This window comes from Idiotropiscis lumnitzeri, chromosome 15 (genome assembly GCF_059441095.1).
Source record: "Idiotropiscis lumnitzeri isolate Australia: NSW breed Sydney's pygmy pipehorse chromosome 15, RoL_Ilum_1.0, whole genome shotgun sequence".
Classification (NCBI taxonomy): Eukaryota; Metazoa; Chordata; class Actinopteri; order Syngnathiformes; family Syngnathidae; genus Idiotropiscis; species Idiotropiscis lumnitzeri.
In genome coordinates, this window is record NC_142405.1 from 12,114,772 (window position 1) to 12,134,365 (window position 19,594).

Consider the following 19,594-nt stretch of genomic DNA (forward strand, 5'->3'; position numbering starts at 1 on the left):
GAAGCGGCTGCTGAGTGCATCCTTTGTGCACTTTGTCAACTGTTGTTGTGCTTGGTCGAAGTTCCACGCAGCAGGTTTGCGATGCTGGCTCGACTGTAGTAGAGTGGCGCAGATGTCTGACGGTTGGGGTCATTGACAGACAAATCATGGCAAGTGTTTGCTGCGTCACATTCGAGCTTCGGAAACGTGCGGCTACTTGACCAAACATCTGACTGACTGGATGGCTTTTTGACTCCCACAACTGTTGATGTGGCTCGTCACTTCCACCCATTATTTCTGTGGACGCGTCCTTGAATGTTCATCCTTCCCATCACAGCATTTCATTCATCCTCCTTGTATGATGATTATCTGTCCACGCATCAACCCACCTGACCATCCATTCTCACATTTTTATTTGTCCCATTCTCTGTGTTCACAGTTGTATCACATTTGTCTCTTTTATTTGCATGCTTTCAGCCTCAGTCTCAAATGAAACCTACCCTGGAGTGCACTGTACTTTTGAACAGAAACCTTCTGATAAGAAAAACAAAACAAAAACTGGCCTACTCTCAAAAGCGTTTTGATTCAAACTCAACCAAGTGACATGCTTTGAATACAATAGAGGTGAGATTACTAAGATTCTAAATTGCACCCTCAAAAGGGCAACATTGTCCCTTTCTGGGTGCCCAAACAGGTTGAAAGGCACGTAATTAGCCGAAAATACCGTTTGACCTCGCTGTGTTTCGCATATTTCCCTAAACTATAAACACAGTGGCTTCATTTCATTTGGCCTTCAGAGATGCACAGATTTAATGAGTTTTGGAGTTTTCCTCCGGGTGACGTTGTCAGAGGATATCGTATCCTTGTTTTCTTAATTAAAGCGAAGCGCAGTGATGGAGACACGCAGAAAATTGCTTGTCTTAAAGCCCCCATGAGGCACGCTGTCGGCAAAGTATCATTTTTAAGTTTAATAACTTGTTTCGTGCACTTAGAGGGCGACACTCCTCCTGGGCTAAAAAGGCTTTTTTTGGGAGGGTCCTCATGGTCACACTGAGGAAGTAAAATGAAGGAAACAATAACTTTCCTTGTGAGTTCACATGTGTGAGCTTTCATATTTTTAGAAGTCTTGTCACTTGTATGTCATGGAAAAAAAAAAAAAAAAAGAAAATACGTATTGAAACGAACTGCAAGTGCACCTCCACAGGGTGTTTGAGACTTTAAGTGGCCTTTTGTTCAAAATGAAGTTGAATGTGTTTCAAATATGTGGAGAAAAGTATTTGCGTTCCTGAGCTGTGGCGAGATTAATTTGAGTTAGGTTGTATCACTTTAAACATACGGTGGTACCTTTACTTACAAACAGGAATGTGTGTACTGCGTGTGTGCGTGTTTATGGCGTTTCAATTCATTTCGATGGTGAAAACTGATTTAATTACATTTCAAACCCGGCTACATGCTTGGTCCCGGAACAAATGAAAGTTGTAAGTCCAGGTACCACAGTAGTGCGAAGTGATCCAAATCCACAGCGGGTGTAAACTGGAGCGCAGCCCAAAATAGGAGCACTGATTTGAAACCATGTTCAAGTGATGTCATCTCACTCCCGACCTCAACCCGCCACTCCCCTTTCTTTTTGTCCCCCTCTCCTTTATCCATCCGTCCATCCCTGCTTACCCCCCCACCCCCCGAACCGCCCTCCTGCCCCTCCCTCCTCAACAGTGTGGACGGGACGCTGAGAACTTTGACCGTTTTTTCACGCGCCACCCGCCAGTGCTGACCCCTCCCGACGATGAAGTGATTCAGAACCTGGACCAGGACGAGTTCCAAGGATTCTCTTTTATCAACCCAGATTTCCCTGCAAGCGCTCCTACTGCCCCTGCCGCCGAGCAGGCTTGATTGAAGCTCATTTATGGACATTGGGACACACGCACACTCTTACACACGCACGCACACACACATCTCGGATGGATGCAGAACATACAAACGAGTCTCTGCAGGTATCAACCTGCACAACCTGAAACATTCCGAACCAGCAAAATGTCTTAAAAAAAAAAAAAAAAAACAAGTCATGTGGTACACACACACACACACAAATGAACACAATTCTTGCTCACACTGCAGCAACCAATCCATTTTAATGATAATGACAGTTTGCTGGGCATTAGCACTAACTGAAAACCGATCATGACGCTTATAGCCATTCATTTATCGTAACAACTTTTCATTGAACAAAACATCAAAACGGAGGATGTACCTAAGTAATCAGTGTAGCGAGAGAAATGGTGTTCGAGTTCCAACTGGGCCGTGACAGCGTCTGAATGTGATTGGGTAAAGGAGTGGTGGGTGGGGCTAGTGCAGCCGAAGAAGCGTGAAACGCAAGTGAGGTTGTCTTTGGTCATGAATGCGCCTGCAGCAAATTGACGAGTGATTAAAAACACCATTGACATCATCGATTATCGACAATCAGCACCTTAGCATTGACTTGGAAAAAAATCTGGCCATTCAACCACTAATGACCCAAAAACATTAATCATTAATCATTAAGGCTATACTGTTCTAACAAATTAATTGCGTCTGTTATAATTTTCTAAGAAAACGGTTTTGGTGTTTTTTTTTTTCCAAGTAAAACAAAACATCCAATATCTACAACTCCTTAAATTGCTTTACTGCTTGTAAAATTGCTGAAGCGAATACAAGATGTTGAAAGGATGGCCCAAAACAAAATAGGATGGGTCGGTTGTGCCGCAGGTTAAACCTGGTGTGAGCAAACTTTGTGTTACATAAATAAAAAGTGACATACGCATAGAGAACACACACACAATTACATGGGAGCAAAAAAAAAACAAACATGGCAGCATTCAGAGCATTTTATGTTCGTTCCCCCCCACCTGCTTTCTTGGCTCTTCCGGCACGCTCCGAGTTTGGCTTGCAATTCCGATGTGTTCCTGAAAGCCTTGATATTAATCTTAGCGTCTGTATGTTTATTCTTATCTATAATTGGAATGCTTGACCTTCTCATGCATGAGTTTCTATATCTACTATATCAATAAGTTGGACTTGACACTGTATTTTACCGTCATGCCTACAGAGACAGTGGAGGATGATTTGTGTGCTGTTCGGGGATCATGATGGTAAAATATGGTTTGAATGGTGAGTTGGATAGACAAAACTCCTCTTAGGGGACGAGCAAATCAGTTTGTTTGTGTTTGACAAAAAAAAAAGCATGGCTCCAACACTTGTTTACATAATATATACTGTATGTGTGTGACTGGATGAAAATGCACTTTGCATGCCTGACCTCTCAGCGCCACGCCTGGCTGGCCCCGCGCTTGTGCTTGTTTGGACGGCCATCGGCTTCATCTTGCTTCAAATGGATGGAGCGCGATTTGACGTGTTGCTCCGCAGCTGGTGGAAGAGGAATGAAAGGAGTGCAGTTTGAATGAACGTTTGCACGTCATTTTTGCTGAGGTGGAAGCACCAAAGAGGGTTTGATGTGTTGTGACAATTGGTGGCGTTGCCTAGCAACTCAACTTGAAGTCCCCCGCTCACGGAAAGGCGCCGTTTTAAGTGCGACGTTTGCATGCGCAATGAAGGTCCCCCGTTCAAACTGCGGCAGCACAGAAACCGGTCAGAGAAGCAGAATCATGTTTGTCTTTTGTGTTTTGTTCAATTTAGCAATAATCCCGTGGATACAAAGTCACATTTGTTACTGAACCACCAAACTCACTGGAACTGACATTTTTTTTCATTTATTTATTTTCTTTTTTTTTTTCTTTTTTTATCAAGAGCAACTCATTCTTACCAGAATTACCTTCTCTCATATCACGCAGCGCTTCGCTGTCCACATCTGCAGCTGATTATTCATTAATACAGTAAATTATTCAGATTCTGTTTTCATTGTCAGACTTTGCCACTGACTGGCCACAACATTAGGTAGACCTACACAATCTATTTTTATTGTTTTTAAAAAATGTTTTGATTAGCGCTGTCATCATGCGTATTAAACCTTCCTGAAGTCATACAACTTGATGTCAAACAACTGCAGTGTTTTATATATTTTTTTAAAGCAAATATTCCGTTAACCTGAAAAGCAAACAACATTAAGACAGGAAATTGCTATTGTCCAAGTATGGTAAAAAGCGAATTCCCGCGCAAAAATACTCTGGGACAGGTAGTGTAACTGCTACTAGCTATTTGCTTACTCCGTAAACAAGTACGAAATTTTATTTATGTTGTTATAACAGCTACCACAGCCGTGTAAGGACCATAAGTAAAATAATAGTATGATGTAAATAATTGAACAAAATGGTCTTTACAACTAAAATAAACAAACTTGACAAGCACTTTATGTTGCAATTTACATTAAAGGAGGTGCAGACTTTAATTACTTCTTGAATATGTTGTGTGAAGCTGTCAGTAGATGAGAGAGTGGCGCAAGATTGTAGTCTGTACTCATAAACTGCAGCTCAGCCCCGGCTGGCGGACATCACGGCGCGTCATATTCTTCAGGTCGAAATCATTTTAAAGAGCGTCTCATGAATGTACGCTAAATCTCACCGCAGTACCAAATCAAGCTAGCGTGGTACAAACTTTCAGCTGCATTTAAACAGCCGCACCTGGACTCGTCAGATGGAACCGAAGCAATAACAAATGTCGTTGGTGTTTTTATGGCGGTCATTCAGTCTGATCAGATATGTGCTGAAGGTCTGCATTGTTCTTTTGCTTACAAGAAGCCAAACAATTGTTGCTGCACTTTCCTAAAAAAAATTAAAAAAATCAGTGCTCAAAGTGAAATTTTTCGTCTTGTCTTAGTTTTTTTATACATGCGCATAAATTTGTTATTTTTTTAATTTTGAATTGCCATTTTATTTATTGTGTATAAAAGTACACTTGGTCACCATGGTAACACAGGTCAAAGGACAGCAACAGTTGAGCTATCAAGTTTACACTGATGTATAAAGGTGTCCTCTACATCCCGTTGTCTGCAATTATAAAAAAGTAAATAAATTCAATGGCAGCTATGAGTTGACATTTACCAATGTCCTGTCATTTCCAGTTAAATATGCATTCACTCCAAAAATAATAATAAAGATGATTTTACTCATTAATACCATACATGAGAGTTCAAATATAAGACTTGACACGTTAAAATGGGCTGCACAATTGGTCATCGTGTTGTGGCTGGTCAGTTTAAAGCAACGACATATTCTGTACTAATATGGACTTGGTTTCTTTAAATATTTCAATCACTATAAAATATTTGTTAAAACCTTGTCAAAATTTTGTTGCTACAATCACTTTTCCCTCCCATTAATATGAATGTGTGTATTAAAAAAAAAAAAGCTAAAAGATGCACCGCCATTGTTAGATCTTGTCCTTCCCTGTATTAAAACAGAACGCCACAATGTCAGCGTTGATAAATGTGCACTCTATGGTCAGTAGTGTAAATGTCAAAAAAGTGTGCTTGTATTAATGAATATCAGAGATGCAAAAAAAAAAAAAAAAAGATTCCTGCATGAAAAAAAAAAACAATGTTTAATCATTGAGCTTTTACAGTATTTCCATGTAACCCATTAGGGGCGCTCCATGTTTTTGTATCCACAGCGCTTCAAATGTTTGATGAAACAGATCTTTGGTGTGCAAACTCAACGAAGAGAAAAGGCTTTTTACAATGTTGTCCATGTGCCAAATTTCTATGATTTTACAATACAAGGCTTGCAATAAAAAAAAAAAGAGTTACTGTAGTTGTGTGCAGGGGGGGGGGCTGTCATGTGTGCTTTCATAGTGGTCTGGAGCATTTATGCTTCTTCTCTATCTGTATTTATTGTACTGGTGCAACATGCAGTGGAGGAGTGAGATTAGAGTGATGGGGGGCTGACAGATGGGGAGTAGACTGGGGAGAGGAAGGGAAAGAGACGAAGAAGAAGAAGAGAGGAGGAGAAATGCAACAATGAAGGAGGGCACGGAGAGGGGGGGAAGGCGAGTGAGCGGCAAACCAAGCGAGGCAGGCGGCTACGACAGGCTGTGCATATTTCATGGCTGCCACTTATCATAAGAGCCTTTCCTTGATGGGGGAAGCGCAGGTTTGATGACTTCAAGGAAATAACATGCACAACACGGCCTACATGCACACAACCCTGCTGAGCCACTAAAGCCAGTCGCTGGTTGAGAGGTTGCTCTGGCCAGCTACAGTACATGTCATAAGTGCGCGTTGGTCCTCAAACATGTTTACGAGGTGTAACTTGGGGAACACCAAAAATTATTTCATTAAATTAGGTTATGATGATCATTTTTAATGGTGATTGATCATCTACAATTCAATTTCTAAGCATCAGAAAAAAAATTCAATTCTGCTCTTGTGTTTCTTAGCTTGAATTAAACTCTTGTTTGAGAAAAAAAAAAATAGTCACTATAGTAGTTGAAAAATGTAGTTACTATAGCGAACAAATCACAAAATTGGTCACTTTCATTTTTTAAATTAGCGCCTCTCTTTTCGCAGTTCTTTTTAGTGTAAGCGATGCATGTCGGCTAGCAATGAAAGATAAATATTTAAATGTGTTCAGTATGAATCGTCAAGTTCTTTTGCATTAAGCAGGTTATGAATATTTAGGTTGAAATGTTCAAGAACAAAATGATTCCCGTTAGATTTAAGAGGGCACATAATGTATATTTAATTGGAATTAGGATGATGAGTGGTTCCTTTTGAAAAATTTAAAATCTCAATATCTTGGAATGACTCTCCAATTCTCTGCCACAAATGTAAATAGTATGTCTATAAAATTGGTGTAAATTCATCCCTTGCGCACTCTGACGAGAGCGACTCTGCCACCAACTGTAGTAGATGCGCAATTACACTTTATTTTTTTTTAGTACGTCAAAAAAAAAAAAAAAAGCACCTTCAGAATCAGACGCACCTTTGTCTTCTCCCAGGTAAGGTATGAACTTTTGTTTGTAAAGTGTTGCTTAGCAGTTGTTTGCTCATTAATTAAAATACTTCACTGTTAACATCCGTTCTAGATATTCACCAAATTACTTGCCAACTACTCCAGCACTATTGGTTTTTGCTTTTCAATAATCGTTAGTAAGTAGCATGCAAGCCATCTTAAAAGGAAGCCAGTGGCTCCTTTATATCGTTCTTCTCTGTCTCGATCGTCGCGCGATAAAAAGTGGTGCAGTCATCTGAATGTTTTAAGTTCCGTCTTTATTTTGCATTATTTCTGTCTGCCAATGATGTGTTCGATGGAACCTTCAAAGGAATCATCTCAATCGTATGTCTGAAATTCCCACCCCAAATAACATATTTATCCAGGGAGGCCATGTTCAAAGCTCGTCTGATTTTAGTTGCAGAAAGTGGGAGAGAGTCTTTGCAAAAAGGTTGATTAGACAGCAAGAGAAATTATTTTGTGATTTGTAGTAATCAGCGCTTACACACCTTGGTTCTTTTTCATTTTCTCTTTACCAGAGCGAGTTGCTACATTTGATGAGGCGCAAATATGTTTGTCTAAACCTAGTGAAGCAGCATGTTGCTCATAATCCAGGATTTTTTTTTTAAATGTCCCATTCCAAGGAATCGTACATACTGTACTGTTGTTTGTATGCCACAAAGTTCAGTTCCCATTTTTGGATGTTAAGTTAGAGCAGCACATTGTCTTCACTGGCATTCATATAAAACAATGCAATAGAAAAGCAGCATGGCGCTGAGTGTGCTTCCTTGAGCTTCTTGACGACATATTCATACTCGCCCTATTTTTTTTCTGAAAGGTATTTTGTCTGTACCATCTTTTTTTTTTTTTTTTTTTTTTGCCCTGACCAACTAAAGAATGCCAACATCGTCATATCAGATTGAGTGTGAATTTGAAGCCATATTGGTAAAAGGAAAATGTCATTGCTAATATACAGCAGTTGGAGTTCCGTGGACCAGCACGATTGATTGTGAAGGCCCTGGACAAAATTGGTTCATGCGACAGGACGTAGGCAGAAATCTGATTAGGCAAAAAGAAAAATTAAAAATCTCAAACGTATCTTGATGTACACTTTCTGGAAGTAGTGCAGAAGAGACACACAATGAAACTGTTGGAAATACGTTAATATGATTCCATACCACAAATATTCAGAAGTTACTACTTGTGACTGAAGGTTCGTGTTTCTATAATTATGTTTCGACTGCCACTGTTGGAGGAAAGCAAAGTCATTCACTGTGAGGCAGCTGCTCTTAATGCAAATGATTTTGAAGAGGAAAAAGTGTAGGAGAGGATGCTGTCTAAAGTTTGTATTGGCGTGCATGTAATAGCTGGTGTACACAGTAAGCCGCCGCAGTGCCCGGGCGCGTGTGATAATTAATTCCAAATGTTGCCGCCCTAAAAAATGAAAGCCAGTGGCTTCGGCACAAAGCAGCCAGCGCTTATCAGCCCAAAACAGGTCAGCGTTCGATACCCGCCTTTCATTCACCCTCCTCTCCTCAGTGCCTCCCACACACACACACACTCGCCGCTAATCCTCTGCTTCCTGAAAAGTGATGGCGGGAGGCAGGAAGTAGAAGGATGACTTGGAGTAATGACTCTGGATGTAATAATCCTGTGAGCCTGTGGTTTGTATGTGCGTTCTATCGCCACATCTCCACCAAAGGCTGCTGATGTTTATCTCTTCTCTTCTCTTCTTCCTCCTCTCATATCTCCATCTTTCTGCCTCACAGCATCAAGCGACATTCAAGCGTGCTCAGACGGAACACATTAGGAGCTGCCCTACATGGCTGCCAGCTGTGTGTGTGCGCGCGCGCGTGTTTAAAGTCCTTGCTGTAGAGAAAGTGAATGACAGTAAATTGATGAGCTGACACATTCTTTTGAATAGCCCGGCAGGATATACAGTTGTACTGAATACACAGAAGTCACATGTTAATGTCAGAGCAAGCATTTTCTGTGGCGTGCACATTTATTGATTTTTTTTTTTTGGGGGGCGGGGCTTCTCTTGCTACACTTAAAGTAAAAAATGTTGTTCCCAACAGCATGTTCTACGCACCCTCACTTTTCTAAACAAGGCATTTTGATGAATACTGCGTTTGTGGAATATGAATTAAGCAGCAAAATCTGTCCGTTTGTTTTTGGGGGTTTTCTGTCTCAGGCGTCGGCCATTTTGAAAGGGAACTTTGTGAGATAAAAAAAAAAACTAACAAATTTTGTTGCTTTATTTAGATTCCACAAACGCAATATAATTCAGAATACTGTGTTTACATTAGTGGGGATGCATGGACCATATGGTCAAGAAAATGTTTGATTGGATTCCTCGCGATTTGTAAAGACTTCCCTCTAAAAGCAGAAGCCAAAAATATTCAAATATACATAAACACATTTGGAATTGCTGTCAATTCTACAGACAATATTTTAGTTCAGGTTTTCCAACGTTTAATGAGCCAAGGCACATATTTTACGTTAGAAATAGTTCACAGTACACCACGGGGAAAAAACCCTCCAAAAGCATAACTACTGTAATAAGGAGGACCTAGTTAGTGAGACATCTCGGCCGGTTTAGTTGACCACAAAGCGTGAATCCTGTTGTATGAATGGCAAGTGGATACACAGGTTAATTGCACCTTCTGCCATTTGGTGAAAGCACATTTAATTGTTTGACCAGTAACTAAAACTTCCGCTGGGGATATGAAATATTCTTATTAAAGCATGCTTTGCATTCTAGTAAGTCATTTTTTTTTCCCGACACAGAAAACCCCTTATATTATATATTAGTTTTTCATTCATTGATAATTTACTCCACATCCGATTTAAAGTGAATCCAAGATGACTGAAATGGAACTGGCTACATGGTTGAAAGCTGAAGACATCAAGCCAATGAATGCTCGCGCTTAATCTGAGTTCTTAAAATCGTGTCTTTGAATGAATACTGTTTCGTGCGCTCCAGCTTTTGTGTAAACACTACAGCAGCTTTATCACTCGCGCTAACATTTGCACGACATACACGATATATCTGATGATTCAGGGTTTTCAGTACACGGCAATGTACTGTTATTTTAAGGTCGTAAAACTTTAAATCGTTTCTCATGTGTATGCGCTAATTACGTTGTAATAATAATATTTTTTTATGCCAGACAAACTATTAATGCAGTTTAAAAACATCTTTGTTCGGAATTTGATCGAATTAAAAACTATTCAGGATATTCTTGGCCTGGGTCAAAATTGTGTGTGCATGGGAAATATTAGGTATGACAATGTTTATTATTGCGACTATAACATCTCACCGGGTCAGTCACTTAAGAGGTTGCAAGTGTACCTAATGACTTGTCCACTTTTGTTCTCCTTCACGTTCCACTCATCCAATCATTTCATCACATTTCCATCCACTTTCACTCTCCCTCCACATTTGCGTCCTCTCTTCTTCACGCCGCTCTGCAGAAAACCCGTCGGGACACGTGCAACTTTGACAAAGAGTTCACCAAGATGGCGGTAGACCTGACGCCCACAGACAAGCTGGTCATCATGAACCTGGACCAGGATGACTTCATGGGCTTCTCCTACACCAATCCGGAATACGAGGCTCCGAACTGAAGCCAAGCGGTTGGTTGACGAGAGAGGTGACGCGTTAGGCCGGTCCGTTCAATACACAAAATGGTATCGTCTAACTCAACTTGCACAATACACTGGACACCAAAGACTTTCAACGTATTGTGTGGAAAAAAAACAAAAGAAAAACATAAAATATTTATAGAAAGGGTGACATCCTATTGAATGTAACAATGAATACATTATTAGTCTTAAATTTGTTAACTGAGTCGCAGCTTTTTTCCCCATCCTTATGTTCTGACTATATTGTAATAAGAATAGAAGTTTATTTGCAACATTGGTCAACTTTTTTTTTATCAGGTCTGTCTCAAAATGATGCTACATTCATACTGTGGTTGAGCAAGTTGGTCCAACTTGTTATTCTCCAAGCCTGTGAGCCGCTGGAATGTAACAAGGTAAAATGGGAAAAAAAAAAAAATATATATATATATATATATATACAGGTGCAATCCTCGTCGTTTTGCATTTTCATCAGATTAATCGTAACCTGTGAAGCGACGACACAGTATAACCCAACACAGTGAAATCTCCAAAGTTGACCACAATCAATTGCAAAAAAACTGACAAATCTCCCGTAGAAAATAATGGAACCATTCAATTCCATGTTCAAACATGTTCACGAAATCATCATGAAAAAGCACACACTTGAATGCTCAGCAAAGTTGTCGACGTGTTCAGCAATGTTCCCGCTGCATGCACCACTTGTGTGAATCAGCGACACTAATTGATAAATGTAAAGGCCTTTTAACACCCGCGCATAGTGATGCACACAGTGTGGTGCCAACAAACCAATTCATTGTATGTGTGCAGCAAAACCGGTAGGGGTCGGGTTTTGCCACGTCACACCGTTGATGTCAGAGAGCGTGTACTGTAGGTGAGATGGGGGTGGAGTGATTTGTGAAAATTTTGGAGGAAAATGATGACCCAGTCATAAATAGGGTGTCCTGAGCTGAGACAAAAGGACCGTACAGCGTTGGAGGGAGATCTTGCCGTTGTACTTTACATTCAAACCTGTGGGAAAAGACAAAAGTTAAATTGCTGTTCGGTCGCCTAGCAACCAGCAATAAATGCAGCAATCTCAAGCATTTCCCACCGCCATTCCTGCGCTCCCCTGCGCATTACCCGAAGTGAATTCCGTTCGAAACAAGTGTGATGTACAATCCTCTTAGGTCAGCAGCTTGGTGATGAAGTGCTGCCTGCACAAGTGAAAACACTTTGAGTTTGTCTCGCTTATTCCTTTAGACTGTGGGTTGTTTTAGAACATCTAGCTGCTCGGCTAGTCGCAATGTCTTTGCTCGGCCCTGTCACCATGGTAACAAAAATCATACTCAGCGGTAGAGGGGGCGGGGTGAGCAGTGGCTAATTAACATGAGACAAGACCACCATTTTACAGCAGCCTTGTCTTAGAGAGGCAAAAATGGGGCATGTGAAGTCAGCGTTTTGATTCTTTTGGTAGAGTTTGGAAGAAGAGCTAAAACATTAACTTAAGTAAATCTGGAATTTTACTGCATTGAACGGTCGCCGTTTGTTCATGCGGCTCAATTCTTGTGTTGTCTTCTCAGTACAAAGTATGTTAAAGCCGCTGCTGCTTTTGAGGCTAGTATTTTGAAAATGCAAATGCATGATGTGGTCTCGCATGAATTTTGGAAGTGTAATTAGAAGACAATTGCGAGCAAACTGGAAAATTGCGTTTCAATCCCAAATTGTAGCTACAACGTCAGTGGTGATTTACTTTGGATCTTCCACCGTACCAAAATGAAACAGCTTTAAAGTAGCGAGTTGTAAATACAAGAATGGTGGAGAAACTTCACGTTTAGCGCGCTATTATGACCAGTGGATCTGCAGAAAGCGAGCTCTGAGCGGTCAGGCTTTTCCTTCACAGTCCACATAAACCATGACTGTGCTCATTTGTGCATCTTGACCATTGTTGCCTTTTGCAATCTGCAGTCATTCATGGCACCGTGGAAGTGCTGACACATCACTGAGGAAAATGCCTAATGAGGAAACTTCTTTGAAACATTTTCTCCTGTTTTTTTCCCGCCCTCTCTTTATCACATCCCCTCCTTTAATTATTTCAATTTGCTCGGTAATCCTCGCTTCTGTCGAGGCCAACTGGGGAGCCGCAAATGATGTGATGTCAAAAGGTTGCGGCAGTCACCAATCAGGCGCGCGCGCACAAAAACGGCTGAGGAGATGCTTTGACAACTCTCAAATGAGCCATTTTGCAAACAGCAATAACATCAGCAAGGCCGACGATTCCGTATCGTCCCCCCCCCCCCCCCCGCCCCCGAACGCATTTGTGCGTGCGTTCGTAAATATATGCACATATTGACTAACTGACGTTTGGAAGAAGCAAAATCTGTGTGGATTCGAGGCCACATTATTTCAAATTCAGCAAATCTGCCCTATGGCCTTCCACCACTTTGCAGCATAATGTCAGCATGACCCAAGGACTGAACTGAACTGTACTTTCTACACTGCCATACTGTACGAGCATGATTGAGACGTGGAATTATTAGGCGAAGCGTAACAAGGCAAACAATGATGTTTTCTCCTGGAGGCGCACGACACAATGCAGGTCTGATGCTCATGCATAGACACACACACACACACACACACACACACCCTTTCATGCTTAACAAACCAACGTGCATCATGCATAGTTTTAAAGCCGAACACATTTTTAACACTATCACGTTTGTGATTCTTGAAGAAAAAGATTCTGTTTTTAAAAGTGAATCCAACTGAAATAGAAAGAAAATATATTTTTTATTATGTCCAACCTAATAAGATCCAAAACAAGAACATTTCTCTAAATTCTGCCCTTACAAAGATAATGATGTTCCATTTTGAGTGACACTATCATATCCACTTGGTATAAATTGAACACTCAATACCACCTTGATTATTGTCCTTGTAGTGCGCAGTGAAGTGAAATAATCACGTAATAGTCAAGCAATTGGGCAATAATTCTTGTTAATATTGGGAGAAAAACAATGCAGCACTATATGTCCATGTAACTGAAGAAAGGAACTATTAAACATTAAGCATAAAAAAATAACTGAATACGAAACTAAGCTCCTAATATTTTCTTAAAACAAGGAAATGATGAGTATTTTTTTTATTATTAAGGAAATCATACATAAAACATAACAGAGAATACATTTGCTTTTGATAATAATTAAAACAACAAAAAGACTTAAAAAAAAGAGACTACTTGTCATTTTTATGATGACAATGATTAGAATTTGTTCAATGAATTGATTTCTGCAACGACTCATCATGATTGTGACACTGCGGCGTCAAGTTTTTATGAATGAAAATTGATGATCTACCACACACGTCTGCGGAGCGCCAAATTTCTCAGTCAAATACACCAGGTGCGCCATGAGTTAGACCTGCTTTTCTCGAGTCGAAAAGCTATTCTACTTTTTATAATCAAATTTGCAGATGCGCTGCTGGGCGTGTCAATGAAGCGTAGCGCGTCTACCAAATTCACAAACACGATCAACTAGACCATCGCCCTGTCATAAAAATGAGGACGCGTCCATTTTTACGCCGAGCGCAGGCTACTTTCTGTTACCAAATTTTGGGACGAGTCGTTCCAAGACACCTCCTTGTGATGGAATGAGCAGAGAACCCCCAAACACAGTAGCTTTGCGCCTCCGTACTTGTAATGACAGAAATTCAGATACAATTTTCTATTGGCGCTTTTGTGGCTAGAAGGCTTAGTAGGTTGCAAAATATACAGTAGGCTATCTAATATGATATGGCCAGTTCTCAACCGCTGAGCTGTTCTGATCGAGTTGTGAAGCATTTCATCTGGCCCGACCACTGTGTGGATGGACTGTATATCAGCGATGTGAAGTGCTGTTCAATTTTTCGGGATAGATCACTCCCTTAAGCTTAGACGAAGCTAATGTACAGTGCCACATATGTACTATGATGTTTTGTCTGTGTTCCTTTTAGTGGTTCCAAATCATCCATGTATAATTCCCTCATTACAGACATACAGTATAAGCACACTTTAATGTTGTTTCTAGAGTTCTACTATGCATGCATGTATTTTCTCTCTTTCATATCTTGTACTATATGAGCTGAATTGAACCGCTATGTTGATTCGGTGATGAAAACTGTGCGCTCCAACTCTTAATAATTATCATACAAGGGCAAATTGTGCTTCTTTTGTACTTGTATACATATTAAACATTGATAGTTGTGTGTACATAGATAGTCTAAAGGGTAAGAGTCTTCCTTATAATCTACATATGTATTTTGGATGATTATACTGCAATACAAATAATGATAATAATTTAGCTAATGAAAACTAAAACCGATTTTAAGTTCCACTTCCGGCTATTGGTTTAGTTTTATCTTGACCCTTTCTTCCTCTGTGGTGTGCTTTTCTCTGCCCCTTACAAGCTCATCTTATTTCATCAATAATCCTTCCAGCTCTTTTCTTCGCATTCTCTCCACCCTACATGAACTCCTGAACTCCGGCCACTTTGTCAAAGTCCATGCCTGCCTCCTGTGCTTTGATTTGGGCAAGCTGCACATGCTAACGTTAAGTCAGGATACTGCAAAAGAAAAGTTGAAGAATGTTTTGTGCCATAGTTCACCAATCTGAAAATGTGTACTGTGATGTTTATGATTGTAGAATAATAAATTATTGTGAAAGGTCATGTTTGGCTTTCTTTTTCTTTTGTCAAGAGAAAGACATTTGTACACACATTGGAAGAACCAAACAGTGTTTGGAGATGGAGATTTTATTTGCTCTAATATGTCCTATGCACCTTCATCTGTCTGAACATGGCATTCTAATTATTATTGTGTTTGAGGAATATGAGTTAAGCAGCAAAATGCACCCCTTTTTTGCCATCACAGAGGGCGGCCATTTTGTTACTGACTGAAAATGACATCATAGTTGCTTTTGGGTTGACTTCCCCTTCCAGGCTTAAGATGTAACACAGGGCTTCATCAGGTGATATCCCACTTTAGCAACGTTTTAGCGAGCTGACCAACAATAACATCATCACTTTTTTCAAAGTCTCATTAGTTGGGTGGGGAAAGTCAAGTTCGAATAGCAAAGCCTGTTGCAATCTGTTAATACATTTTTCGATCAGCATCTCTGGTGAGTATGATGCATTTCAGTTAAATGTTTTAATTTTTAGCATGTCATTGAATTAAAATTGATTGAACTGCTGCAGATTTTGTAATCTGAGAGGTTGTGTGCTTCTGTATTGCCTTTTTGTATAGTATAAATAATCGTGGTGTAATTGTGGCGGTCGGAGGTGGGGCTAGCTCTGGTAAGTTCCCACTGAAGGCCCTGGTAACAAATGCACGTCCCTCCACTCACTAACACAAATCCTTACTTGAACTACTTTGTGTTATTAGAGCACAATTCAAGATGGTGAAGTTGTGTTTTTACAGGACAAGGCGGACCCACGGATGAGCAGATAGATGGCTTGCTGGAAGAATGAATGGATGCTAAGTGTATAATAAGGAGCCAAAAGAACAGCAGGTTTAATTAGCTTTGTTGTTTGAAATTTCCCCGGTCAACTTAAGTAGGAACCACTACGAAAATACAAATCATCGCGTCTAAAACTCCTTATTAATTGGAACATACCGGACGAGGCTGCTATCTAAATGTTCAGCAATTGAAGAGAAGACACCTCCACCTGAAAGTGAGTTTTGTGTGCTACGTATTATAGCGGATATTTCTCGTAACTATCTGCAGAGAGGACCGGATTTGATCATTATTGTGTTATTAGGAGGGGGATGTTATATCTTCCAGCATATTGCTGATAATAAGGTGCACCTGCTTTGTGCTACGCTTCATCGCATTGGATGGCAATAACAGCTCCTTTGCTACACTGATACGACCATCCAACCGAGCTCATATTCTGCTAATTGCTGCCTTTTATTCATTAATGATCACTTTTTTTTTTCCTGAATTTACGGTACAGTGACACCTGGCCATTATCTAACAGGAACGATTAATGAATTGATTAACGGAGTCGTGTCGCAATATCGTTGTGCTTAGATAGTAGTTCATACATGAGCAGTCGGCATTTTTTTTTTTTATTACCATCAAAAACCTACAACATGTCAACATGATTAAAACGCTGATGATAGTGACCTCTGATGTATTTAAAGGTACACAAGATGGGCTAAATGGTGATGGGTTGGGGGGGGCAAATGAGGCCAGAGGCTGTAAAAAGCGACACTGCAGCACATTGGGAGTAAGCGGGAAAGAGAGAGATGAGAAAGGCAAAGTGACAAAAGCAAAAGAATCTTATTTATTTCATTCAGCGGATCTAGAAAATGCTCAAGAGCATGACGGAGAAGCTTATTGGATTTATTTCGCACTCTCGCTCTCACTCACCCACACGCAGCCCAGCACACGCTTTCATTAGCCACAACATACAGTGTTTCACTCTGTCAAGCTGGACAGTATGACTTCGCCATCGATTCACTCGGTGCTTCCTCTCTTCATCGATATGTCTGTCTTTTGTCTAATCGCGTATTTTCATTTCCCTTGGACATGATCTCCCTCCTTTACTGTATGTCCTGAAACATATGTCTCAATTAGTTGCTGGGTGAACAATTTGAACAAAATTAACCACTCTTGCCGAATAGATTGCTCCTTTGCATAAGTGTGTCGTACCAAAAGCAGTTGAGTAACTTACCACGTTTTGTTACTATCATTCATCATTGTGGGAAATATTGACTTTGCTTTGCGCATTTGTTTTTGGGGAAAAACATAAGACCATCACACAACCTTAGACAAGAGCCGTAGCAAAAATGATTGACACTTTATTATTGCTAGAATATGTCACACTGAGTGCTGTCGTTCATACATCACCCGGCTCATGTTGCAAAATAGATGAGGGTGAGGGTGACCAATCCGATCTCTCTCTCTAATGCAGTGTGCAGTGTTCGATTTAAGTCTCGACTGATGAGATGACAAAATGGCATACACACGCTTTCCTCAGGCCGTGTCTCTGGCCATGAACGGCATAAATCACAGCTTTGACATATTAGCGTCACGCCAGAATCATGCCACACATCACCATATGTCCTCTCGCCGCCCTGGAGTCATCCCCATCTGGTAGAACTCACAACAACAACACTGGGCTGAGCGCACACGCATTTTTGCGACAGTATGCAAGGAGTCTGCCATTAACAAGTTACACAAAAAAAGAGCACCCAAATTGTAGTGTTGCCCTCCTCGTAGTATTGGCGTTTTTAGTTCTCTTCTTCCTGCAAGCTGTTTATTGTTCACTGTCTGGTTTCTCCGCGGTTTACTCGCGTTGTTCTTCATCGCGTCTTCCACTTCCCCCCACCTCACAGTCTCAGAGCGCTGGCCCGAGGCGTGAGAAGGTTCCAGCTCACTGAGCAGCGAGCCCGCAGTCCGACTCTCTTCAAGAACCAGGCGAGCGGGAAAGATGGGAGACTGTGTCAATGTTGGTTTAGACATGATGCCTCCATGTTGCAACGACGCTCGAGCCGTTGTGGACTCACAATGTCGTCATTGGTTGTTTTTAAGCACTTTTTTTTTTCCACGACTATTGGCCAACAAATGACTTTACTTTTTAGTCATTATTCATAATTTGTTAATTTTCCTAAATGGGTTCAATAAAATGTATTGGGTTGTTTTTTTTAAATGTATATTTTTAAATTAGTTTAGCTCATTAAATGAATTTATTTTAGACACAATTTACATTTGCATTTTACTTATTTTTCTCAAATAATAGGTCAATAATTACAAATCCTGTGATTTAAAAATTAGTTTTATTTAGCTGTTTTTTTTTCAGGTACATTTCTAGTGGAAACTCATAAAATACAAAAACTATTTTGTATTATTGTTTTAATGTATATTTTTAAATTAGTTGAGCTCATTAAATGAATTAATTTAGACACAATTTACATGTGCATTTAACTTGGTTTTTTTCTCAAATAAGTTGTCAATAATTCCAAATCCTGTGATTTTAAAATGAGCTTTATTCGGCTGGGTTTTTTTTTCCCAGGTACATTTTTAGTGGTAACTCATAAAATGCAAAAACTAAAAAAAAAATACCAGATGTCTAATTCAAGGCCTTGGCGCCATATGAAGCCCACCACATCATTTCCACTCTGGCAAATTATGAGTCTAGCCTACCTCGTGTTTCTTGCACAAAGTTCAATCAATGTTGGGATATTGCGAGTTCTTGTTGCAAAAATAACTTTGTATAATAAATAAAGTTGAGCAACAGTTCAACAAACAAATTTGTTGCGCAAAAGTAATAATGTGATGAGGCAATTATGTTTTTGTGAAACAATACAACGTGACATGATAGTTGTGACGGACGACATTTTGACGACCACATGAGTAAAATCAGTTTTTCATATCATGACACTGATCATCGGCAAATTTTAATCAACGATGCCTTCATATGTTCCGAAACATATTTTTGACGCTGATTTCAAATGTCTTTTTTTCCGGCGCATCAAGTTTTTGAGTTTTTGTTCGTCATATATAAGCTTGGACATGACAGATTTTTCTATCTGTTGTAATGACATTTCAGGAAAAAAAATCCCACCTGTGGCTGAACCTAACGCGCAATTCATAGTCGTATTACTAACAACTATGGATTAGTAGGTTATAGCGCATGTATTGGTATTTATGAAACGTGAGTTGCTAGAGACAAAAAATAGGGTTACTTATGGTTGCTCTTCTTCCTTCAGTCTACTTCATATCTGACCGATCCCTCTATCCTTTCCTCCTTAACCACTTTTATTCCCTCCTTCCTTCCTGAATCGCTTCCACTTCTTCCTAGCTTTCTCCCCTCACTGTCACTCCTTCAACATCCCACCCGCCTGTCTCTCGCCAGAGGTGGGATGCCATGCTTCTTTTCCTGAAGTCATTTCTATGTTAATGAGTCTCCTTGTGAGATAAGGCGGGCAGCGAGGGCCTCATGCGTGCATGCGTGCACACACGCACACGCACACACGCTGCAAAGGTGATAGGACCTGTCACTGCTCTCTCTCCCTCTTGTTGATCTGCTCCTGCA

The 19,594-nt window shown here is 40.3% G+C and overlaps 1 protein-coding gene across 2 annotated transcripts in view; it reads left to right on the forward strand.

The window, feature by feature from the left end:
• The window catches only part of prkcbb (protein kinase C, beta b), a 73,402-nt gene extending 60,592 nt beyond the window's left edge, over positions 1 to 12,810 (forward strand). The window contains exon 17 of one of the 2 annotated variants that reach the window (XM_088316090.1): positions 10,374 to 12,810. In XM_088316090.1, coding sequence (XP_088172216.1) covers positions 10,374 to 10,526 — 153 coding nt within the window. In that variant the 3' untranslated portion in view covers positions 10,527 to 12,810. Of the gene's footprint in view, positions 1 to 1,692; positions 4,802 to 10,373 lie in introns of those variants that run through there. The other variant, XM_088316089.1, reaches the window with a different exon arrangement.
• The last annotated feature ends 6,784 nt before the right edge of the window (positions 12,811 to 19,594 follow it).